Source organism: Canis lupus, unplaced genomic scaffold, assembly GCF_011100685.1.
Source record: "Canis lupus familiaris isolate Mischka breed German Shepherd unplaced genomic scaffold, alternate assembly UU_Cfam_GSD_1.0 chrUn_S643H805, whole genome shotgun sequence".
Taxonomy (NCBI): Eukaryota; Metazoa; Chordata; class Mammalia; order Carnivora; family Canidae; genus Canis; species Canis lupus.
The window spans coordinates 1-24,676 of record NW_023331587.1 but is presented as its reverse complement, the minus strand read 5'-3'; the positions used below and the strand labels follow the sequence as shown (position 1 = coordinate 24,676).

Genomic DNA, 24,676 nt, shown 5'->3' with positions numbered 1-24,676 from the left:
GCAATCAATAATTGATCTCCATCTAGAAAGATCACTCGTCGTACTGGGTGGGGAATGAAGGGTGGAGGGGCTTTCGGTGTCGGGCAAAGCGATAGAGCGGCAGTTAGGGGTTCCGAGGCCAGGTTGGGGCTCCAAGCCCCACCTACAGTTTCCCGGGGCGGGGTCTCAGAGGAGGAAGGCGCGTCACTCACTCCGGCCGCAGCCCCCTCGGAAGCTGCCAGGCGGAAGTAGACGTTCAGACTTGGGATTGGCGGCGCCGACTGCACATCCGGGAGACGAGAGGAGAGCGGAAGTGGCGTTGGTCTGGCCGGAGGCCTTGGATGGATTTGTTAGGCGTGGAGAGGGAGTGATGTCTTCCAGACTCGGTGCAGTACCCGCCGTGAGTTTCTCAGTTTGACCGTTATGCTTTACGGGGAGCGCTGTGGAGCCCGCAGCACGCGGTCCCTTGCTTTTGTCCCATGCTCAGAATTGGTTTTCTCAGAGCCCATCATAGGCCCCCACCCTTCTAGGTCAGATCTACCTGTCTCCCTCTTTTCCCACCCACTTATCGCTGACTTGTTCCCCACCTCTCTGGACTCAGTTTCTCGCCAGATTGCTATTAATTTCTATTCCTTTTGTATACCCAGTACATTCCATATCCGTTGTCCTCACTTTTCGCCTCCCTTTAGAATCTTTACCTGGGACAGGGCTTTGGGAATGGGGGAGATGATAGACTACGGTGTTGTCACCTGCCTTAACTCAGTTGGAAGACAAGACGGCACACTTTCCTTAAGAGGTCTTACCTTTTTCCGTTTGAGGTAGCTGCCAGGGGAGAGCTTCATTTCTTCTGGGCACAGGGGGATTTCTTTTTTTTTTCTCTTTCTTTTGTGGTAAGGGTTCAGAGGTTTCTAGCAATTCACTCATGTGCTTGCGATTTGCTAGACGCCGGAACCCACATCCTTTAAGCAGCAGAGGAGCACGAAGATCGTGGGAGCTAAGAAGTAAGTGAGATTTTCTGGGGTTCATTGACTTTTGAGCACTTGAAGTGTGGCCAGTGTGGTTGAGGAACTGAATTTTTCATTGTATTTAATCTTAACTTTAAATAGCCACCTGTAGTTAGTGCCTACCTGATAGGACAGTGGAGATCTAAACCTAATGTAGGGGAGAAGAACCTAGCTTGCAAAGAAAAGCACAAATTATATTAAAAATGGAATGTATGACTTAGTGTACCTTGCATGTCCTCAGACATCAAATATATACTCATGAATACATTGATGAACAAGGGAAGGATGGATAAAAATGGTTGTAAGAAATCCTTTTATTTTCAGACTGTTTGGCTTTAAGACTGGTTTATTATTTCGTAGACCGTGCTAACCTTTTCCGTTTTTGTTAGTACAAAAGGGGTTCTTATTAACTAGATACTCTTTGGAAGGAATTAATTCAGATAACATTTGCTGAATATCTGTTATGTGCCAGCTGTGTAGTAGGTTAGATATACAGATAAAACACAGAATACTCTAAAAGGGGAGATAGGCAAATACATCAACATGATTCGGTGTAAGTAAATATTTTTAAATAGGAATTTATTTATTTATTTATGATAGTCACAGAGAGAGAGAGAGAGGCGCAGAGACACAGGCAGAGGGAGAAGCAGGCTCCATGCACCGGGAGCCCGACGTGGGATTCGATCCCGGGTCTCCAGGATCGCGCCCTGGGCCAAAGGCAGGCGCCAAACCGCTGCGCCACCCAGGGATCCCTAAATAGGAATTTAATATAGTATTTGGGGATGGGGAGTGATAGTTCAGAATGGAAGAGTTGCCAGAGCAAGTTACTCCTAAACAGACTTGAAAGTTATTATTCCTTAATAATGCAGTTAGCCAGAAAGAAAAGGTATTTCTTCATAGAGAAATAGAATGTGTGAACAGCTAAAAGCATTAAATGGAATAGCAAGTGGGTAATGGTTAAAAAAATAAAAAGATTAATAGGTCCTTATCTTTAATCTGAATCAAAATCATTGGAATTAGGGCATAGGAATCCTTTTTTTTTTTTTTTAAAGATTCATTCATTCATTCATTCATTCATTCATTCGAGACAGAGAGATGCAGAGACATAGGCAAGGCGAGAAGCAGGTTCCCTGCAAGGAACCTGATGCAGGACTTGATCCCAGGATCCCGGGATCATGTCCTGAGCCGAAGGCAAATGCTCAACTATTGAGCCATCCAGGCGTCCCAGGAATCCTTTCTAACTGACTTTCTAGGAGATTGTGGAGTTTGAGAACCATTGGTGAGAGGTGAGACCAGAAGGGACTAGAGAATGAAACCCTAGAGAACATCAGCATTTAAGGATTGGGTAGGATGAACAGAGGTGGGCAACCCAGGTGGCTCAGCGGGTTAGCGCTGCCTTAGGCCCAGGGCCTGATCCCCGGGATCCAGGCCCACGTCAGGCTCCCTGTATGGGGCCAGCTTCTCACTCTGCCTGTGTCTGTGTCTCTGCATCTCTCTCTCTCTGTCTCTCAGGAATAAATAAAATCTTAAAAAAAAAAAAAGAACAGAGGCTGCAAAGGAAATTGAGAAGAACAAAAATAATTTTGTAATGAAGTCTTAAGTAGTTCCACCTGGAGAATGAACTAGAGTCTCTGAAAAATTCTTGATAGGGCAGAAAGGAGTTTGAAAATTGGTTAAACTTTTCACTCTTGTGATTAGAAGCTGAGACTGGGGGAGAGTGCCATAGTCAACAAATTATAAAGTCACTACAATTAAGATCCTATTATTTAAAACAAAATCATTTTCTTGCCATATTTATGGAAAGGGAAGTTTAGGATTAATATGAGATTTTGTAAGCAATCAAGTACCCTCATTTGACAAGTATTGTAAAACACTCGTTTTTGTTGAGTCCTTTGGAAATAAAAGAGACCTAGGGGGAGTGATTTCTTAACCACGTTGATTAATTCCTAAGATGTTAATCATGCTGATCATATGAAGTATTGTTTTTTTAGTTGTTGTTTTTAATGTGCTTGTGCCTATTCATGAGAAGGGATATGGGTATATTTGAGTCCTACACTGACAGTGAAGAAATTCCTATGGTGACAGTTTACTAAGAGGAGTCAGAGGGGACTTGACTCTTATTGGCCTCTTGATACTAGCAAGTCTTCCAAGTAGAGATTTTTCCCATTGTTTTGGATGGTGGGTTTTGGTCCTAGAGTACTGCTAATTCCTGTTAAAATTTTTTATACTTTTACTGAGGTATCATTGAATTACAATAGAATGCATCTTTACAGTATACATATTTAAAGCATACAGTATGATCAGCTCTTTTTTTTTTACATTTTTTTTTTAAAGATTGTGTTATTTATTCATGAGACACACTGAGAAAGAGAAAGAGAGAGAGAGAGAGAGTCAGAGACACAGGCAGAGGGAGAAGCAGGCTCCATGCAGGGAGCCTGACGTGGGACTTGATCCCGGGTCTCCAGGATCAGGCCCTGTGCTGAAGGCGGCGCTAAACGGCTGAGCCACCCCAGCTGCCCTTTTTTTACATTTTTTAAATTTAAATTCAATTTGTCAACATAGAGTATAACACCCAGTGCTCATCCCATCAAGTACCCTCCTCATTGCCCATCTCCCAGTTACCCCATCCCCCCCACCAACCTCCCCTTTTTCAATCCTTTGTTTGTTTCTCAATTAGGAGTCTCATGGTTTGTCTTCCTTTCTAATTTTTCCCACTCAATTCCCCCCTTTCCCTTATAATCCTTTTCACTATTTCTTATATTACATGTATGAGTGAAACCATACTGATTAGCTTTGACATATGTAAATAACCGTAACAGTGTCACCACAGTCCAGATAACATTTCTATCCCTCCCCCAAGTTTTTTTTGGTTCCTTTGTCATCCATTCCTTTCTCTACTCCTGTTCCCAGACAACACTGACCTTTCTTTCTGTCACCATACAGTGGTTTGCATGTTCTAGTATTTTATATAAATGAAATCGGGTAGTATGTTCTATTTTTGCATGATTTTTTTTCATTCAAAATAATGGTTTTGAATGAGAACTAATTTTTATTGCTGAATAGAATTTCATTATAGATATACCATGATTTGTTTAGCCATCTTCCTTGATGGACATTTGGGTTATTTTCATTCTGGGAGTATTAAAGTAAAGCTGTTCTGAACATCCATGAGCACATCTCTGTGTGGGAAATATTTTTTTTCTTTTCTCTTGATAAATACCTGAGATGATACTGTTTTACCAAGATATGCCATCTTAGGTTGATTGGTCATGTCTGGAGTATGTTAAACTTTTAAAAAAAATTGCCTGTTTTCTAAATTGGTGGTATAATTTTATATTACTACCAGCAGTGTATAGGAATAAGTCTTTACTTTAGCCAATTTTAAGGGTGTATAGTGGTGTTTCATTGTGATTTTAGTTAACATTTTCCTGATGAATAGTGATATAGAACATCTGTTCATGTGCTTAATTAGCCTTTCATATATCTTCTGGGAAGTACCTGTTCATATCTTTTGCCCATTTAAAGATTTTGTTTTTGGGGGTTCCTGGGTGGCTCAGCAGTTGAGCGTCTACCTTTGGCTCAGGGTGTAATCCCCGAGTCCGGGGATCCCAGGATTGAGTCCTGCATCGGGCTTCCTGTATGGAGCCTGCTTCTCCCTCTGCCTGTGTCTCTGCCTCTCTCTGTGTCTCTCATGAATACATAAATAAAATCTTAAAAAAGAAATAAAGATTTTGTTATTTATTTACTTGATAGAATATGAGAGAAGGAATGAACACAAGTAGGGAGAGGGGTAGAGGGAGAAGCCGACTCTTTGCCAAGCAGGAAGCCTGACTTGGGGCTTGATCCCAGGACTGGATCATGACCTGAGCTGAAGACAGAAGCTTAACCGAGACACCCAAGCACCCCTCTTTGGCCCATTTAAAAAAGTTGAGTTGTCTGTCTTGCTATGGAATGTAGTATTTTTAAAAATTATATTCTGAATACAGTATCTTTGATAGATGTGTCTTGAATATTTTCTTCCAGTCTCTGGTTTGCATTTTATTTTTCTTAATGGTATTTGTATGTATGTATGTATGTATGTATGTATGTATGTATGTATTATTTACTTTTAAAGATTATTTACTTTTAAAACACTGAGCCACCCAGGCATCCCTTTAATGGTGTGTTTTAAAGATCAGTAGTGTTAATCCAATCATGAAATGGGCAAAAGACATGACAGAAATTTCACAGAGGAAGACATAGACATGGCCAACAAGCACATGAGAAAATGCTCCGCATCACTTGCCATCAGGGAAATATAAATCAAAACCACAATGAGATACCACCTCACACCCATGAGAATGGGGAAAGTTAACAAGGCAGGAAACCACAAATGTTGCAGAGGATGTGGAGAAAGGGGAACCCCCCTACACTGTTGGTGGGGATGTGAACTGGTGCAGTCACTCTGGAAAACTGCGTGGAGGTTCCTCAGAGTTAAAAATAGATTTGCCCTAGGACCCAGCAATTGCACTGCTGGGGTTTCACCCCAAAGATACAGATGCAGTGAAATGGCATGACTCCTGCACCCCAATGTATATAGCAGCAATGTCCACAATAGCCAAACTGTGGGAGGAGCCTTGGTGTCCATTGAAAGATGAATGGATAAAGAAGATGTGGTCTATATATACAATGGAATATTACTCAGCCATTAGAAATGACAAATACCCACCGTTTGCTTCGACGTGGATGGAACTGGAGGGTATTATGCTGAGTGAAGTAAGTCAGAGGACAGACATTATATGGTCTCATTTATTTGGGGAATATAAAAAATAGTGAAAGGAATTAAAGGAGAAAGGTGAGAAAATGAGTGGGAAATATCAGTGAGGATGACAGAATATGAGAGACACCTAACTGGGAAACAAGGGGTGGTGGAAAGGGAGGTGGGCCAGGGGTTGGGGTGACTGGGTGATGGGCACTGAGGGGGACATCTGACAGGGTGAGCACTGGGTTATGCTATATGTTGGCAAATCGAACTCCAATAAAAAAAATACAATAAATTAAAAAAAATTAATTAATTTTAAAAATCAATAGTTTTATTTATTTTTTAAAGATTTAGTGTTTAGTTTACCAAGAAAAGGGATGAGCAGAGGGAGAGAATTCTGAGCAGACTCCCAGCTGTGTGTGGGGCCCAACTTGAGGCTCTATCCCAGGACTCTGAGATCATGACATGACCTCAGCTGAAGCCACTCAATTAACTTAGCACCGAGGCGCCTTGAAGACCAACAGTTTTAATTTATCATCAAAAATAATTAAAATGTTATTTTTTCCTTCTATATGTCATGCTTTTTTTGTATGTATTTGAGAAAACCTTGCCATCCCCATTTGCAAAGATTTTCTCCTTTTCTAGACTTTTTAGGTTTTACATTAGATATATAACTCGTTTAGAGTTAATTTTTTGTGCATGGTGTGTCCTAAGAATCAATGCCAATTTCTTTAAATTTTGTATATTCTGTTGTTAAGACTTTCTTTTCCTTATTCAATTGCATTGGCACCTTGGTCAGTAATTATGTAAACGTATATATGTGTGGGTCTGTTTCCGGACTTCTTATTCTGTTCCGCTGGTGTATATATCTATCTTTTTGCCAATACTAAAACTGTCTTGATACTGTGAGATTAGAGTAAGTCTTGAAATCAGATGGGGTAAGTCATCTAACTCTATTGTTCTTTTTAAAAGTTTGTTTATTTATTCTAGTTTCTTTGTCTTTTTACATAAATTCTAGAGTTAGTTTGTCAATTTCTATAAAAAGAAGCATGCTGGAGTATTGATGAGTATTATATATTGAATCAGTATATCAGTTTGGGGAGAATTGCAATTTTAACAATACTGAGTTTTCTGACTTATGAGCATGCTGTATTTTTCCTTTATTTAGATCCCTAACTTCTCTCACCAACATGCTGTAGTTTTCATTATAAGAGTCTTGGTTATCTTTTGTTCGATTTGTTCTTAGGTGTTTTTTTTGTGTGTGTGTTTTTAATATTACTGTAAATAATAACTTTTAATAAGTCCATTTCTAGTTGCTTGCTGCTAATATGTCAGTCTAGCCACAGGATTGTCAATTTTGTTGATCTTTTTAAGAACCAGATTTTCTGTGCTGTCCTAATTCATGAATTCCTCCTCTTTGTTATATTTTTCCTTCTATTTTGGGTTTACTTTGCCCTTTGTAAGGTATCTAAAGATGAAGTCTTGTCAGGAAATTAGATTTTAGGTCTAATTTTGTAATAGGGGTATTTAGAGCTTTTAAGTTTCCTTCTGAGTGCCGCTTTGGTTGCAATCCACAAATTTTGATATGTGTATTTTTGTTGTTACTTTGTATTTCTCTTGTGATTTCTTTTTGACCTATGAATTATTTACAAGGAGATTATTTAATTTCAGGATTTATTTTTATTTTTATTTTATTTTATTTTATTTTTATTTTTTTGAGTATTTTTTATTTTAAATATCTTACTGATCTTGATTTCTAATTTAATTCTGATGTGGTCAGAGAATACACGTACGATTTTCCTCTTTTATTTTGTTAAAGATTTTATTTATTTATTCATGAGACAGAGAGAGAGATAGAGAGAGAGGCAGAGACACAGGCAGAGGGAGAAGCAGGTTCCATGGAGGGAGCTGGACATGGGACTCGATCCTGGGTCTCCAGGATCAGGCCCTTGACTGAAGGCAGCGCAAAACCACTGAGCCACCGGGCTGCCCGATTTTCCTCTTTCTAAGTTTAGAGTTATGCTCTATGTTGTTGAATGCACAATGTCTACTTGAAAAGCATGTATATTCTGTAGTTGTTGAATGTGGTGTTCAATAAAGTGATCTGGAATAAGGTAGCTAATATTGTTCAGATCTTCTATGTCTTTACTGACTTTTTGTCTAGTTCTATCACTTCCTGAAAGAAGAAGGTCTTAAAATTTCCTTCTAAGACTATAGAATTGTTATTTTTTTGCTTTAATTCTATCAGTTTTGCTTTGTGTACTTTGATCCTCTACTGCTAGCCACATAAAATGAGGAATTGTGTCTTTGTGATGATTTGTTACTTTTATCATTATGATATGTGTCTATTTCTATCTCTGGTGATACTCTTGTCTTGAAGTCTGTTTTATCTGGTATCAAAATAGCCATTTCAGACTTCTTCTGTTTGCTGATTGTGTAGTTTAATTTTTTCATCCATTTATTTCCAGTCTCTATATGTTTTTACACTGAAAGTGTGGGGACACATGGCTGGCTCAGTTGGAGGAGCATTTGACTCTTGATCTCCGGGTCACGAGTTCAGGGGCCACATTGGGTATAGAGATTACTTAAATGTATTTTAAAAAAAGAAAAGAAAGTCTGCCACTTTTGGCACAATTTACACTTAGTTGACCCTTGAACAACACAGGGGTTAGGGATGCTGACCACAACACAGTTGAAAATCCACTCCCCCCAAAAGTAACTACTAATAGCCTATTGTTGCTGGAAGTCTTACTGATCACATGAACAATTAACACATATTTTGTGTGTTATACATATTATATACTATGGTGTTCTTACAATAAAGTAAGCTAGAGGAAATAAAATATTATTAAAATGACAAGGAAAAGGGGGCACCCGGGTGGCTCGGTGGTTGAGTGTATGCCTTTTGCTCAGGTTGTGATCCCAGGGTCCTGAGATTAAGTCCTGCATCGGGCTCCCTGTGGGGAGCCTGCATCTCCCTCTACCTATGTGTCTGCCTCTCTCTCTTTCTGTGTCTCATGAATAAAAAATCTTTTTTAAAAAGTTTATTTATTTATTGACATTTACAATACTGTACTGTATATTAAATAAAATCCATGTATAAGTGGATCCATACAGTTCAGACCCGTGTTGTTCAAGAGTATTACTAGAGTACTAGAGTATTGCCTTTTTATTCACTCTTAAACAGTCTCTGACTTTTTAACTGGAGTGTTGAGACCATAAACATTTATTTTTTTTATTTTTATTTTTTAACATGTAACGTTTTTAACATTTATTGAGGATTCTTGCCCAAATCTGGAGACCATAAACATTTAAATTAATTATTGATATGGTTGGATTTAGGTCTGCCATTTTATTACGTGTCTTTGTACCCTGTTTTTTCCTTTATACGTTCTTTTGGATTATTTGAATATTGGTGCCTGATTTAGTTTACTGATTTTTGACTCTTTCTCTTTTCTCTCTTTCTCTTGTGTGTAGTGGTTGCTCTAGGAAGTATAATATACATACCTATTGTTTCATAGCGTTGAGTTAATATGCTACCACTTTGCTTAAATGTAGAAGCTTTACAACCATATAGATTGTTTAACCCCTGCCTGCTGACCAATAAGTTATAGCTATCATAAGTATTACATTTACATATGTTGAAAACTCTACCAGAGAATGTTAAAAATTTGTTTTAAAGAGTGTTTTCTGTTGTTGTCATTGTTAACGTATTTACCCAGCTATTTACCATTTCTTTTGCTCTTCGTGCTTAAAATCCAGATTTCTCTCTGGCATCTTTTTCCTTCATCATATCTGGAATAATTTCCATTAACATTTCTCATAGAGCAGGTCTGCTAACAACAAATTTTCGTTTTCTCTTTTCTTGTGAAGAAGTATATCTAAGCATTATTTTCACTGAGTATAGAATTTGGTTTGCCAAATCATTTTTCTTAGGATTTTATTTTATTTTTTTTTAATTTTATTTATTTATGATAGTCACACAGAGAGAGAGAGAGAGAGAGTGAGAGAGAGAGGCAGAGACACAGGCAGAGGGAGAAGCAGGCTCCATGCACCGGGAGCCCGACGTGGGATTCGATCCCAGGTCTCCAGGATTGCGCCCTGGGCCAAAGGCAGGGGCTAAACCGCTGCGCCACCCAGGGATCCCTTTTCTTAGGATTTTAAGATGTTATACTATCTTCTGTTCTCCTTGGTTTCTGTTGAGAATTTTGTGATCAGTCAAACCATTGTTTCCTATATGTGATACGTCATTTAAAAAAAATATTTTCTTCATTATTTGAGAGAGAGAGACAGAGATAGCAAGAGAGAACATAAGAAGGGAGAAGAAGGATAAGCAGGCTATATGCTCAATGTGGGGCTCGATCCCAGTGTCTGAGTCTAAGGCAGACTCTTAACCAAGTGAACCACCCAGGTGCCCCTGTAATATGTCATTTTTAAAGCTGCTTTCTAGAATTTTAAAAAATCTTTGGGTCTGAACAGTTTCTTTCTTTCTTTCTTTCTTTCTTTCTTTCTTTCTTTCTTTCTTTCTTTCTTTCTTTCTTTCTTCTTTCTTTTTTTTTTTAAAGATTGTATTTATTTATTCATGAGAGACAAGGAAAGAGGCAGAGACACAGGCAGAGGGAGAACCAGGCTCCCTGCAAGGAGCCCGTAGTGGGACTCGATCCTGGACCCTGGATCATGCCCTGAGCCAAAGGCAGACACTCAACCACTGAGCCACCCGGGCATCCCGGTTTTGAACATTTTCATCAAGATGTGTCTAGGTGTGTTTTTCTTTGAGTTTATCGTGTTGAGTATTTGTTGAGCTCCTAGAATCTATAAATTTATGTCTCATTAATTTCGGTGATTTTCTACCATAAATTTTTCAAATGTATTTTGTGCCACAGTCTCGTTTTCCTTTCCTTCTGGGATTGTGGCTACACTTAAGTTAGACCTTTTGGTATTGACCCACAGGTGGTTGGGGCTCTGTTTACTCTTTTTCAACCTTTTTCCTCTTTGTTTTTCAGATTGGATAATTTGTCTTCAAGTTCTTTCCTTTGTCATCTCCATTCTATTATTGAGCCCATTCTGGTTTTATTTCAAACACTGTATTTTTCAGTTCTAAAATTTCAATTAGTAGTTTGCCTGGGTGGTTAAGTATCTACTTCAGCTTAGGTCTTGATTCTAAGGTCCTTGGATCGAGCTCCATATCAGGCTCTCTGCTGAGGGAGAGTTTCTCCCTCTCCTTCTGCCTGCTGCTCTCCCTGCTTGTACATGTGGTCTCTCTTTCTCTGTCAAATAAATAAATAAAATATATTTAAAAATTCAATTAGTTCTTTCTTATGGTTTTTATTTTTTCTCAGAATTTCTACCTTGTCCTTCATTTCAAATGTGTATTCCTGTATGCATGGGGCATAGTTATAATTGTTGCCCTAAATTTTTTATACTTCTCGCATCTGGATCATCTTGGGGTTGACATTGTTCATTTCCTATTCCTTCAGAATTATGCACATTTTCCGATTTTTTGTGTATTACATCATTATGGAATTTATTCCTAAGATAGTGAATGTTATTTGTATAGACTTTGGGTCTTTTTATAATTTTCTGGGGGATTGGCTAATTGAATTCAAATAAATAAAAAAGAATCTTCTGGGTGATCATTGCTGTTTTTCTTTTAGCAAGTAACCCTGTTCAGACCATAGTTCTGTCTTGCTTTCTGAGGGTATTGGTTCAGTCTTAGTTTCATTCTTTGAGTCTTGCTATGTTGGTTTACCTCTGCTTAAATTGCTTAGGGTTCGTCTGAGACTTTTTCAGGTATTTCAAGTCTTGTTTCATTTCTCCAAGCTTTGATACATTGGTTGGGTCTGTCTTTTACTAGCAGCTCTCAGGTTAATCTGGTGTGAAGCTTGTTCATATCTTATTTCATTTTTCAAAGCCTTTGCTAAGCTGGTGTTGGGTATGCTCCACACATATGAGATTTGGAATTAAGCCATGATTTGTGTAGATTCATACAGAGAATTATGAGATCATCCTCCTTGTCTGTCTCTTCTCCACAGTTTTCTTACACAATTTTGTCCATGGAGATCCCTTTTCCAGGTTTCTCTTGGCAGAAGATAGAGTTTCTAGAGTTTTCTATTAGAATTTAGGCTGCCTATGCTGCTCTGCAAATGGGGCCCACCCTTAATTGCAGAGCCATGTGAGGAAAAACAAAAAAATGGGGAAACACATTCAATATGAGTCACTTCTCCTGATTTTGATTCCCCTCCACAACTCCACCTGGCTTTGTTTACTTTTCGGAGTCGAGGATTTTCAGTTTGATGATCAGCAGGAGGGATGGGTCGTAGTGGCCTTATGCACTGCGGCAGAATGATAACTTCACTGTATTAAACTTTTTTGTAATTTTGGATCTCATGTGCAAAGAACTGAAAATCATTCTTACCCCTGTTCATAGCATACTGACATACAGCAGTCCCTAGTATTTGTTTTTCTTTAGTTCCATTCCCTTCAAAGACAACGGTGTTAGCGAGTTTGATATTTGTCCTTAAATATTATGAATCCTTGTAAAGTAGCTAGTGTTGTTTACATGTATACTAGTTTTTAATTTACCACATTGAAGTTAAATCTTGTTCTATTACTTTTTCCTTTTTCTTCTAATGATTATTTATTTTGGAGAGAGAGAGCGTGCATGTGTGTACATGCTCAGGGTAGAGGGCACAGGGAGAGGGAGAGAGAGTCTCGAGCTGATTCAGCACTGAGCAGTGAGTCTGACTCAGGGCTCGATCTAACAGCCCTGAGGTCAGGGCCTGTGCCAAATCTGAGTCAGATGCTTAATGAGCTGTGCCACCCAGGCATCCTTGTTTTCTAATTTTCATTCACCAGTATGCTTTTCAGTTATGTTCATGTCTTATGTATAGAAAAGGTTTGTTGCTGGGATGCGTGGATGGCTCAGGGTGTGATCCTGGGATTCAGGGATCGAGTCTCGCATTGGGCTCCTTGAAGGGAGTCTGCTTCTCCCTCTACCTATGTTTCTGCCTCTCTCTCTTCTGTGTCTCTCATGAATAAATAAATAAAATCTTTAAAAAAAGAGAAAGTTTGTTGCTTCCAACAACTACATACTATTCCATAACAGGCATATATCACATTTTATGTATAGATTTTCTTAAGAAAGGTCATCTGTGTTACTTCCAACTCCTTCCTACCACAAACCTCTATGTGATTCTTATCTGGTCTACCTCTAACGTGTTATCTTGAATCTGCCAACTTACCTATACTACCAAACTCTCGTTCAAGTCCTTTTACCTCTTCCCTGTACTGTTAACCCCTCTTCCTTTATTCACTCTTCCTCCATGGGCCATCTTCCTTTTTTTTTTTTCTTTTCATCTTCCATATAGCATTCAGAGTGACCGTTCTAAACCATAGACCTAACACAGGCCTTACACAGATCTTTAGCTGGAAAAGGGAATGTCTCGAGGTCCTTGGACAATACTTTGAGAACTGCTGCTCTTCTGTGCATTCTGAACCACCTAGAAGACACTTTGTAGTTAATAATGTCTGTTAACTACATAGTTACTGGTCTTAGATTTGAAAATTTGGATCTGGCTTACCTCAGACAAGGTAGCAGTGTTCCCTGAACTATGGGAGCTAAGAATCATGTTGCCTAAGTGAGACAGGATAACTGTGACACCAGGTTTAGGGAGAAGGCTAAGGTAGAGGGAAGATGGGTCAAACGAGGGCCCCACAAACGGTTCTTTTCCTCCTGTAGTCTCAGGGATACTATTTAGTTACTGTGCTTCTGTCAGAGAAATAGGGAGGCCTGAACATACCTGGTTCCAGATCCAGGAGCTCTTCTGAAGGGTCATAGAACACATAGAACACATATTACCTTGACTTCTTTCTTTTCTTTGATCAACCTAGGACAGAATGCCTATATGGGCTGCAGAATAATCATGAATGGACTGCTTTCTCATTATAATGAAGTATAATTTTTATATACTGCATTTGATCAACGATTGTATTTGTTAGATTACAATCTCAATTCTGTTTTTATTATGAAGTTTCTTAGTTTTTGCATAGATAACCAACTTGTCTTCTGAGGATATAAATAATTAAAGGAACTTAACTCTAGATCCTCCTTTGTGGTATATATATCTATATATCTATATATATCTATGTCATATTAATAGCAGGCCGCAGTGCTCCATAAAGGATAATAGTTTCCAGTACACTATCCCTCACGATGACTCCTTAAGCGGCTCATCATCTGCCTCTTCATGTGAGCCAGTGAGTGATTTTCCACCATCCTTCCGAAAATCTACCTACTGGATGAAGATGAGAAGGGTCAAGCCAGCTGTTGCTTCCCGTGTCGAAGGTATCAGTATCTCTGTCATGTTTCAAAGGCAGAGTACTCCCCAGGGAGCTGTTGTAAATGGCTCTTAAAGTATTAAGTATCACGTATGTGTTTCTCACATTTGTGTTAGGCTGCCACATACTATCAGCTTTGTGAACTGTCCTTCTATCTTAGAGTGAAATTCTGCTAATCTTAGTCCTGTAGGTTAGACCAGTGTCAGCCTGTCCCCTAAAAATGATTTGGATCTCTTTCCCACTGTTCCAGTTTGATCCTCTGTCGATGCTTAGGGTGATTCTAGGTACAGTTGTCTTGGTGGGCATGGTGTCAAGGGTCCTGAGCAGCCCTTTTCCTGGAACAATTCTTCTTCAGTGTGAGCCTCGATTCAAGACCAAAGAAAGGACACTGCCTTCAGGCTCTTATTATTCATAGGGAACAATTGATCACTTGGGATGGAGAATAGTGAAAAGGGAAAAGGGGAGGTTGTGTAAGTTGGTGAAGTTTTACCAACTCCCTAAAAATGTCACAGCACCTCTGTGAGGCCTGTGCTCGCTCGTGAGCTTTCTCTGTGGTGGTCTTGTGAGTGATGTTTTGAAGGCAGGCCAAGATGTTCACTTGGAAGCCATACTGAGGGTTTTGTTTGTTTTCCTCTGGTATTTCAGGGTCTGGTGGAATATCAACCAAAGGAAAAAGGAAACCCAGGCAGGAAGAAGATGAAGATTATCGAGAATTTCCTCAGAAGAAGCATAAGCTTTATGGTAAGGAGAGTAGTGTGGCTCATTCTCTTTCCTTCGGTGCCTGGGCTTTATTCCTTAGAGGTGAAAGAGAGAAAGCCCTTAGGTTTTGACCCTTGGAACCCTAGTGAGCCTTTTGATTTTTTGGCAAGGAATGGCTTCCGTCCTGACCTTACCTGTTGTTTTTTTCTGTTACAACTTAAGAGGGTCAGTTGGTTGAGGGAGTGGGGCACAGGGTATTGGGAAGAGGAGGGAAGAGATTTTGGTAGTAGAGAAGGGGTAGCAAGGTGATATGTTAGGCTTCAAGTTTCTGTCTTGCGTCAGGGAGGAAGCAACGGCCTAAAACTCAACCTAATCCCAAATCCCAGGCTCGTCGTATTCGGAAGGAACCACCAGTTTATGCAGCAGGTATGTTTTCTGCTGGACGCATTGGGTACCTAGTGCTCACACTCTTGGTGGTGGCGGCGGTGGTGGTGGTATTAAAGGAATGATGTAGCAGGGTTTCTTTAAGGAGGCAGTTCTTAAGGGCATGAGTTTGGAAACCAGTCAGACACTTGTTGAAGTTTGGCTCTTAATTAGCTTTCTGGCCTGCTGCCCTCTAGTTAACTTCTGCAAGCTTCAGTTTCCTTGCTCTCCATAGGGGTAATGAAGGCAGTCAGAATTTTCGAGGAGACTAAATGGGATAAAAACACTTCACAAAGTCTCAAGCACACCTGTGGCTTGCTATATATCTCGGATCCCGCTGTTAGATGCTGCTAGGAAAATGTTGCCCATTGTCAGTCGTACCTCAATAAAGCTAGAAAAAACAGGCGCTTAGAGCTTTTGAGTGGTTCTTAGATGGTTTTTATCATGGGGAAGAAGTAGGAGTTTCAGAAACTCCTGATTGTCTGAAAACAGATTATCTGTAGAAATCATCTGCAGCAAGGTTCTTTTCCCCAGGAAGGGGGGGAAACCATTTTATGATACTTTTACTAAGCTTCAGGATTTGCTTTTCCTGTCCAGAGAATTGTGAAGATTATGGGGTGTTCCTTTTTCTCCTTTGTAGGCAGTTTGGAGGAACAATGGTACTTAGAAATCGTGGATAAAGGCAGTGTCTCCTGTCCTACCTGCCAGGCGGTAGGGAGGAAGACAATAGAGGGCTTAAAGAAACACATGGAGACGTGCAAACAGGTTAGAGATTTTGTGGCATTTTGTGATGGTTGTGATCTTTTCCCATACCTTAGACATCTTTCGCCGTCAGGTATACTGATTACACAGGAGAAAAAGCAGCATTGTGTTATAAGGAAAACCTAAGCTTTTGAGTCTGACAGACTTGGGTTTGAATCTTCACTCAGCCACTCACTGTCGTTTAGCTTTTCAAATGTGGGCCTTGGTTTTCTCATTTAAAAAAAGAGAGAGAAGGATCCCTGGGTGGCGCAGCGGTTTGGCGCCTGCCTTTGGCCCAGGGCGCGATCCTGGAGACCCGGGATCGAATCCCACATCGGGCTCCCGGTGCATGGAGCCTGCTTCTCCCTCTGCCTGTGTCTCTGCCTCTCTCTCTCTCTGTGACTATCATAAATAAAATAAAATAAAATTAAAAAAAAAAAAAAAGATTAAAAAAAGAGAGAGAAAGGGTACCCCGGGTGGCTCAGCAGTTTAGCATTGCCTTGCCTAGGGCGTGATCCTGGAGACCTGGATCGAGTCCCATGTGGGGGGCTCCCTGCATGGAGCCTGCTTCTCCCTCTGCCTGCGTCTCTGCCTCTCTCTCTCATGAGCAAATAAATAAAATCTTAAAAAACAATAGAGAAAAAATTATTTTGTGTAGTCCCAGAGAGGTTAAGAAAGAAAGAATATGTGCTAAGTGCCCATCCCATCACTCCACAAATAATTGACACTTAGTAAATGGTAATTCTTGCTACTTTAAAAATGCGTTGCAGTTTACTTCTTTACCCTTGAGGACATGACACTGAGGTTGTGGGATTTTGAGATTCATTGACTGTTGAGTTTGGGAAATGAGGGAGATACAGACAAGAGCTTCTGAGTAGGATTTTGTAACATTCTGTTTCTCCGTTGAACAGCCTGGCACTGAGCAGTCTTTCTTCCTCGTAGGAAATGTTTACTTGTCATCATTGTGGGAAACAGCTTCGTTCACTGGCAGGGATGAAGTATCACGTCATGGCAAATCATAATAGCTTGGTAAGAGTATCTTCGGTACCGTATGAGCCTGTGTGGTTGGTGTTTGGATGTCTTTACACAGATAAGTGTGGATAACCCAGCGGAGGTGCCTAGGTTCTGGGGCTTTATAGGGGTCTAAAAACACCCTTTCGATAGAAGAGTTACACAAAATGAAATCCTTGGTGGGTATTTGTGTGTTTTGGTTAGCCTCAAGGGTTCATCTCCTGGAAGATAGAGCCTCTGAACTCTTATTTGCATTGCATTTGCTTCCTTGTCTGTCTAGGAGAAGATGGAGAAAGCCGGGAGTCAGATAACTAAGCTTCATGGGCATCGGCTTAGGTGCTAGTCCAGTCCTTGATTCTCCTATGATATAATTTTTTTCTGTATCTGTCTTTCCTGTGAATCATCTTCTTGTCTGCTTCTCTTGCTTTCTAGCCCATTTTGAAGGCGGCTGGAGATGAAATAGACGAGCCAAGTGAGAGGGAACGGCTCCGAACGGTTCTAAAGAGACTGGGAAAGCTCAGGTGCATGCGTGAGGTAAGAGCCCAGGGACAGCACCTCCTTCGGCCTGGAGTCTTGAGTCAATGTCTTTCTGTTACTTTCTTCCATTTCTCCTCCTTCTCTCTTGTAGACCTTGTCTGTGTCACCTTACAGCATAAGAGTGGCTCCTGCTTTTCCAGGTGTTTTGAATTCATTAATAGTTCTTTATTTTCTTTCTCATCTCCACAAACTTATTTTTCTCCCCTTTCCCTTTGTTGGAGGTGTTTCTTGACCATCTTTCTTCAGTGTGATGAAAAGGCTCCTAGCAGTCTCCTTGTGAGGAGCTTTGGCATTGCTGGGTGTTTGCTACTGGGGTGCAGTTGAGTCACAGACCAGAGAGGACGCTTTGCCACGGAGGAGACGGACAGTGCTAGTTTACTGAATGCCGACTCAACTGATTGAACATGACTCTTGGTGGTAGACAGGACAGCTGTTAGGGCAGGGACAAGGGACAAGGAAGGGTTGTGCAAATGGGAGATGTTGGAGAGGGTCTAGCGATATCAGAGGATCTGTGTGGTGGTTGAGTCCTTTGTGGCTGTTTAGAAATTGAGAAATCACGTCAAAAGATGTAAGATTATAGTTCAGGCCTCTCTCCTGTATTCAGAGCTGTTCTAGTAGCTTCACCAGCATCATGGGATATCTGTACCATGTCAGAAAATGTGGCAAAGGGGCTGCAGAGCTGGAGGAGATGACCCTGAAATGTCACCACTGTGGAAAGCCATATAAATCGAAGGCTGGACTTGCGTATCACCTGAGGTCAGAGCATGGGCCTGTGAGTACTGATTACTTTCCAGACCCTGTTTGGGGATCTATTTTGTGGTGACTACTTACCTTACATCCTCCCATACATCTTTGGTTCCTCATTTGTATCCCTTTTTAATCTTTGAATGCTTTTGTTTTCTCTTTCGTGTTTTTCCTTGGTTCTCTAATTTCTGCCTTTTGAACATAATTAGGTTAGAGAAATCAAAGTTCACTGTATAATCTGTGCAGAAGTAAACTCATTATTATATTTTTAAAGCGTAAGGCATTCCCCTTTAGCTAGAAATTTTGTGGAATTCTCTGTCCAGCTCGTCTTCTATCCCCATTGTTTTGTTTTGACTTTTTTTTCTTGATTTCTAGGCTTGCCCCACTCCTGTTTTTTTTTTTTTTCAAGGTAAATCAATGGTCCCATTTTTTAGTGTACAGTTTATAAGAGTTTTGACAAATCCATACAGTTGTATAGTCCCCACCACAGTCAAGATATAGAAGGATTTGACCACTGATCTATTTTCTGTCCCTATAGATATGCTTTTAAAAATTAGATCTACAAAGTACCTTCACATCAGCGTGTAGATTAGCGTTTGATTGAATAACTGGTGACTGTGGCCTAGTCAGGGTAACACATCAAAAAACCATCACACTCAGCATGACATAAATTTCCTTCTTTGGTTTCTTCTAGAAATTTTAGAGTAATATGGTTTATATTTGATTCATTTTCAGTTACTTCTTATATGTACTATGAGATATGGATTGAGGTTCATGTCTTTGCACATGGCTATGTCTTGACCCTTAACTACTTCGCTTATTGAAGGAACAGATTTTATCCTAAGAAGTTTTTTCTTTTTTCCAATAAAATATGCATTAAGGTGGTGGAGCTTTATGCTAATGGAAAGCAAGCAAGTAAATAGCTTTGGTACTTAGAGCAGGAGGGATAGCTTTTAATCATTGGCTCTTAATGAACCCCACTTCTCAGGCCTGTGTTTTGCTATGTCTCATTCTTGCAGATCTCATTCTTTCCAGAGTCAGGACAGTCAGAGTGCTTAAAAGAGATGAGCCTGGAGCCAAAGAGTGGGGGTCGAGTTCAGAGGCGTTCTGCCAAGATAGCTGTGTACCACCTGCAGGAGCTGGCTTCTGCTGAACTGGCCAAGGAATGGCCTAAGAGGAAGGTGCTTCAGGATTTGGTACCTGATGATCGGAAGGTAAAGTAGAAACTTGTATTAACTTAGAACCATGTCTAATACTGTGCTTATGTACGGAAAAGTAAATGCACTTGAGTACATGATAAATGATATTTTGCTTCTTTATTTTTAGAGATGGGATATGTTTAATCCACTTTCAGTGTTTGGATTCATGTGGGTCCTAGAGAGACAGTCTGTTCCAGAAGTTTCTTAAGGAACCCCATTATTTCTGGTCTACTTCCCGAGGGAACCAGAATTCCCAGATTAGTCTTTTGCTTAGTTGTTGCCCAGCATGTTTCCACTTTGTTAGTTCACATGTGGGAGTCTATATTTAGTTAATGCTTTCCATTTGTTTTTCTAGCCACAGAACTCCTCTCCCCACGCACTCTTTTTTCCAAATGAAAGCTTATCTAAAACACCAGTATGTGAAATAACTGAAAATGGAGTCACTCCAAATAACTAGAGGTAGTGAGCCCAAAGCCTTGTCTACTTGGCCTTCTCCTTGATACTTTTATCATTACCTCCATGGTTCCAAGTGTACTTGTGAGTGGTACAGAACCCAGCTTGGAAGCCTTTGGGGTTTTTTGTTCGTTTGTTTTTTTGTTTAAATCATTTATGTATTTGACAGAGAGTGAGAGAGCACAAGCAGGGGGAACAGCAGAGGGAGAAGGGAGAAGCAGGCTCTCCACTGAGCAGGGAGCCCAATGTGGGGCTCAATTCCAGGACTCTGGGATCTTGACCTGAGCTGAAGGCGGACGCTCAAAGGGCTGAGCCACCCAGGTGCCCCTGGAAGCCTTTGGTGTAAAACAGATCAAAGACCAGAGGAACATTATTTGGCCAAGAGGAGACAAGGGGTATATGACTTAATGGGAGTAGTCATTCGAGAGCTTGGAGGATATACAGTAAGGATTAAGATTAGAGCTAAGGACCTATTACTCTCCATGGTATGGAGAAGAATAGTTTAGATTTGGCCTAGGGCTTTCACTCATGTGAGGGGAATGTCATAATTTATATGAAAATTTGTCAAATTTCAGAAGTTGATACCTCTTATTTGGCCTAAAAATCAGTCCAAGGAGTAATTGAATATCAAGGCATCCTGTCTTGTTTCAGACTTATTGCTATTTCCTGCCACAGGCTAAAGTATATGGTTATCTAAATTCGGTTTAAATGTGAATTTTATACATTGGTAAGTACATTGTGATATTATAGTCTCATCTGTGCATGGTCTGTCATAGGGAATTTAACATAAGTATTTGTTAGCTCATTGATAAGTTTTGATAGTCTTATCTAGCAGCTACTTTACTAAAATCATCTGTTTTGTTTCGACATTGTGTAGACAAAGGGAATTATTTTGATTTTTTAAACTAAAAATTCAGGGGAATCTGGGTGGTTCATTCTTAAGTGTCCAGCTCTTGATTTCGGCTCAGGTCATGATCTCAGGGTTGTGAGATTGAGTGAGCCCCATGTCAGGTTTGCACCGGGCATGGAGCCTGCGTAAGATTCTCTTCCTTTCCATGTGCCCCTCCCCAATAAAATAAAATAAAATAAAATAAAATAAAATAAAATAAAATAAAATAAAATAAAATAAAATAAAATAAAAAAGATAAGATAAGATATTAATTTGTTTGAATAGATTATACATTGTTGTCATTAAAGTCAAAATGATGATTAACATTGAGGTATCTCACTCTCACCCCATCCTTGTTGTCTTGTCTCCATGGTTAACCATTCTCAAGATTTCTGTGTCCTGCCAATGTTTCTTTTCTTTATCTATTTTTTTTCCCTGCCAGTGTTTCTTGATGCAAACACAAGCAATATTGTCTAGGAAAAGCTCTTGTGTTTTCCTTTCCTCTCACGCTACTACACACTTAAGCTTTGACATCAGATGTGTGGGTTTGTCCCATACAGACCAATTTTCTATCACCACCTGGGCATCCTACAAATAATTCAGTTCGACATTATCTATCTGGAGTTGGTGGCAGATCCTACAAGTTAAGGGCTCAGTCCCACAGGACTGCTCCAATTTCAGATGCCAATCGCAAGTCTCAGTTTGCCACCTGTGCTTCTGAGCGATTAGCTATAAATTGGGGTTCCTATAACCCCATCCTTGGTTTTGGTAATTTGCTAGAATGGCTCACAGAACTCAGGGAAACACATTTACTGGTTTGTTATAAAGAATATAATAAAACCTACAGATGAAAAATCAGATGAAGAAATTTATATAGAGTGAGGTCTGGAAGAGTCCCAAGCACAGTAGGAGCTCCTGGCCCTGTGGAGTTGGGGGTGCATCACCCTCTTGGCCATATATATGTTCTGAGGAAGCTATTTGAACCCCATAATTTTGGGATTTTTAGGGAGGTTTCATCACATAGGCACGATTGATTAACTCCATTTCTAGTCCCTTTGCCTTTCCAGAGAATGGGGAATTGGTCTGAAAGTGCCAAACTTCAAATCATGGCTTGGTCTTTCTGGTGGCTAGCCCCTCCCAAGGGGCCCACCAAGAATTGCCTCAGTAGAATAAAAGTTACTCCTTTTCCAAGGGATTTGTGAGCTTTGTGTCAAATACTGGTATTAGTTAGGAATTTAGGTGTTTTAAGAGCTCCCTGTTGGGAACCAGGTTCAAAGACTAATTACTAACAGGAGCTGAGGGCAGAGGCCAATAAATATTTTTTATCTCACAAATAAATATTTCTTTTAGAAGAAACCATTTTATTTGGAAATAATTTTAGATTTACAGCCATTGCAGAATTAGTACAGAATTTCCATATGCTTTTCACCAGACTTCCTGTAATGTCAACATCTTCCGTAACCGATAGCATAGGATCCCATCACATGATCCCACCAGGATCCCACATTTAATTCTCTTTACCGTGGCTTCTTCGTCTCGTCTCATCTGTTATAATTCTTCTGGCTTTTTGTTGTTGTTTGTTTTTCTGTGTTTTTTACACTTTTGAAGAGGACGGGCTGGTTATTTTGTAGAATATCCCTCATATGGATTTGTCTAGTGTTTTCTTGAGATTGGATTGAGGGTTACATGTTTTTGTCAAGAATACCACAGTGTTACACCGTATCAGGAGGTATATGATATTTGTGTCTTTTTACTGATAACTTTGATCACTTGATGAGGGTGTTGCCCAATTTTCTCCAAGGCAAAATTATATTTCCCCCCCCTGTAATTAGTGAATATTTTGGGGGGAGATTGACAGTATGCAACTAGTTTGTGTCTTATCATACTTCTGCCCACTTACCATAGCATCCATCAGTGATTCTTGTCTGCAATAATTATAATTATATTATGGTGGTTTGCCTAATGATGGTTAGTGTTTCCATTATTTTTTCCATAGTTATTAATTGGAATTCTACTGTGAGAAAGATATGTCCTTTTTTTTTGATATGTCCTTTTATTCTATTAATCTGTTTATATCCATATGGACTCATGGATATTTTATTGTAGCATTATCATCCAGTGCTATTATTGTTGTTCAATTTATAGCTCAAATTGTCTCAGATTTGGTCATCAAGAGCTCTTCCAAGTGGGTTCCTATGTCTTTTTGAAATGCTTCTATCATTTTTTGAGCCCTTTTTTTTTGTTTTGACACCTCGAGATGCTATAGGGTCATCTCATATATTCCCTGTCCCAGAGCTGGAATCAACCATTTCTCTAAGGAATCCTGATTTCTTTTATTGGAGAATATATTTAAAAACCAAGATTTGAATGCTAGGTGTACTCATTCCTGCTAGGGTGTCATTGTTTCTGGGCCCTCTTAGTGGATAGAGCTAGGATCTATATGTATATTCATGGATACATGCACACACTCTGTTCTTTTTTAAAAAGATTTTATTTATCCATTTATTTAAGGGAGAGAGAGAGAGAGAAGAGAAAGAGAGAGCAGGGGGAGGAGCAGAGGGAGAAGGATAAGCAGACTCCATGCTGAGTGCAGAGCCTGACGTGGGCTTGATCCCATGACCCTGAGATCATGTCCTGCGCCAACATCAAGAGTCGGATGCGTAACTGACTGAGCTACTCACTCGCTCCCCTCTGTGTTCATGTCTGTCTGGGTATCAGTGTACAGATTTAAGGCCATGATACCTTCAATTCCAATCCAACACAAGTTTCATTCTTGCCTTCCTCTGTGCTTATTTCTAACTTCTTTCTCCAACAGTGAGAGACCTCTCATAGTGTACAATATATTTACTTACTTGCTTAGTTCTAGTATAACCTAGTTTCACAATTGTTAACCCATACCCCTGTAAAAACAGATTTACTACCTAGAGAACAATATTGTTATAGTTTTTAATCTTTAGCCTTACAGTATATAGTCAAAGTACTATTTTACAGTTACTTAGATTGGCTCCTTCCTCACTTCATTTGGTTTCTCATTTATCATCATTAGCTTCATGTGTTACTCTTACTACATTTTGGGTTCCCCCTACATCCCATTTAATTGAAATGAGTAATTTATCTTGGGAGTATGTGAAACATTGCCGTGGTTCTAAAAGTCAGACCTGTACCAAAAGTCTTCTTAGAGAAGGGCTACTGCCCTCTTCCCAGCTGTCCCATTCCTAATACCCTTCTATTTCCATCCCGTTCCCACCCTGCTCCCTGCAAAGAGAATCATGCTCAGTAGTTTCTGGTTATCCTTCTTATATTTTATGGGATGGATAACCAGATAATGCATATTTTCTTATATTCTTTTTTCTTACATAGATGCTTTTTTGTGTTTTGCTTTATTTCACTTAAAAGTCTGTCCTAGAAATCACTCCATATGTGCTCATAGATTATTCTCATTTCTGCATAAATATGATAGTTTATGAATATAATAGCTTATGTAAATATTCTGCTATCACTATAAAAGGATTTTATTTTATTATTTAAAGATTTTATTTATTTCCTCATGAGAGACACACACAGAGAGAGAGAGAGAGAGAGAGAGAGAACCAGAGACACAGGCAGAGGGAGAAGCAGGCTCCACGCAGGGAGCCTGACATGGGAGTGGATCCCAGGTCTCCAGGATCAGGCCCTTGGCTGAAGGTGGCGCCAAACCGCTGAGCCACCGGGCTGCCCCGCTATAAAAGGATTTTAGATGGTCCCATATACACTAGCTGCAGAGGAGAGGAGGTACTTACAAATGAAGCCAGCTCTGTGCTCTGATTGCTTTTATAGATTTGTCAGTGTTTCCTGAAGGTGACTTCCTTACTTCCCCTGACCTATGGGCTTTGGCTCTGTTTTTCTATCTCAGTATCTGTTTCAGATACTAAAATTTTTC

At 39.9% G+C, this 24,676-nt stretch overlaps 1 protein-coding gene across 4 annotated transcripts; it reads left to right on the top strand.

The window, feature by feature from the left end:
• The first annotated feature begins 225 nt into the window (after positions 1 to 225).
• Positions 226 to 19,468, top strand: LOC119879336 (zinc finger protein 512-like). 4 transcript variants are annotated; one of them, XM_038589669.1, is made up of 10 exons: positions 226 to 379; positions 922 to 980; positions 13,887 to 14,068; positions 14,707 to 14,802; positions 15,103 to 15,186; positions 15,824 to 15,948; positions 16,867 to 16,953; positions 17,368 to 17,469; positions 18,077 to 18,244; positions 19,236 to 19,468. In XM_038589669.1, exons 1-10 carry the CDS (start codon positions 350 to 352, stop codon positions 19,437 to 19,439), a joined length of 1,137 nt encoding a protein of 378 aa, XP_038445597.1. In that variant the 5' UTR covers positions 226 to 349; the 3' UTR covers positions 19,440 to 19,468. The 4 variants fall into 4 exon arrangements, with proteins under 4 accessions (XP_038445597.1, XP_038445596.1, XP_038445598.1 ...); XM_038589668.1 differs by having other exon boundaries at positions 13,884 to 14,068; positions 19,236 to 19,467; XM_038589670.1 differs by lacking the exon at positions 922 to 980 and having other exon boundaries at positions 249 to 379; positions 13,884 to 14,068; positions 19,236 to 19,467.
• The last annotated feature ends 5,208 nt before the right edge of the window (positions 19,469 to 24,676 follow it).

Bases quoted from the DNA above. Each gene is read 5' to 3' on its own strand.
- LOC119879336 (XM_038589668.1), top strand. From the start codon at position 350: ATGTCTTCCAGACTCGGTGCAGTACCCGCC. The intron at 14,069-14,706 runs GTATCAGTATCT...CTGGTATTTCAG, and splicing joins TGTTGCTTCCCGTGTCGAAG to GGTCTGGTGGAATATCAACC. The intron at 16,954-17,367 runs GTAAGAGTATCT...CTTGCTTTCTAG, and splicing joins TGGCAAATCATAATAGCTTG to CCCATTTTGAAGGCGGCTGG.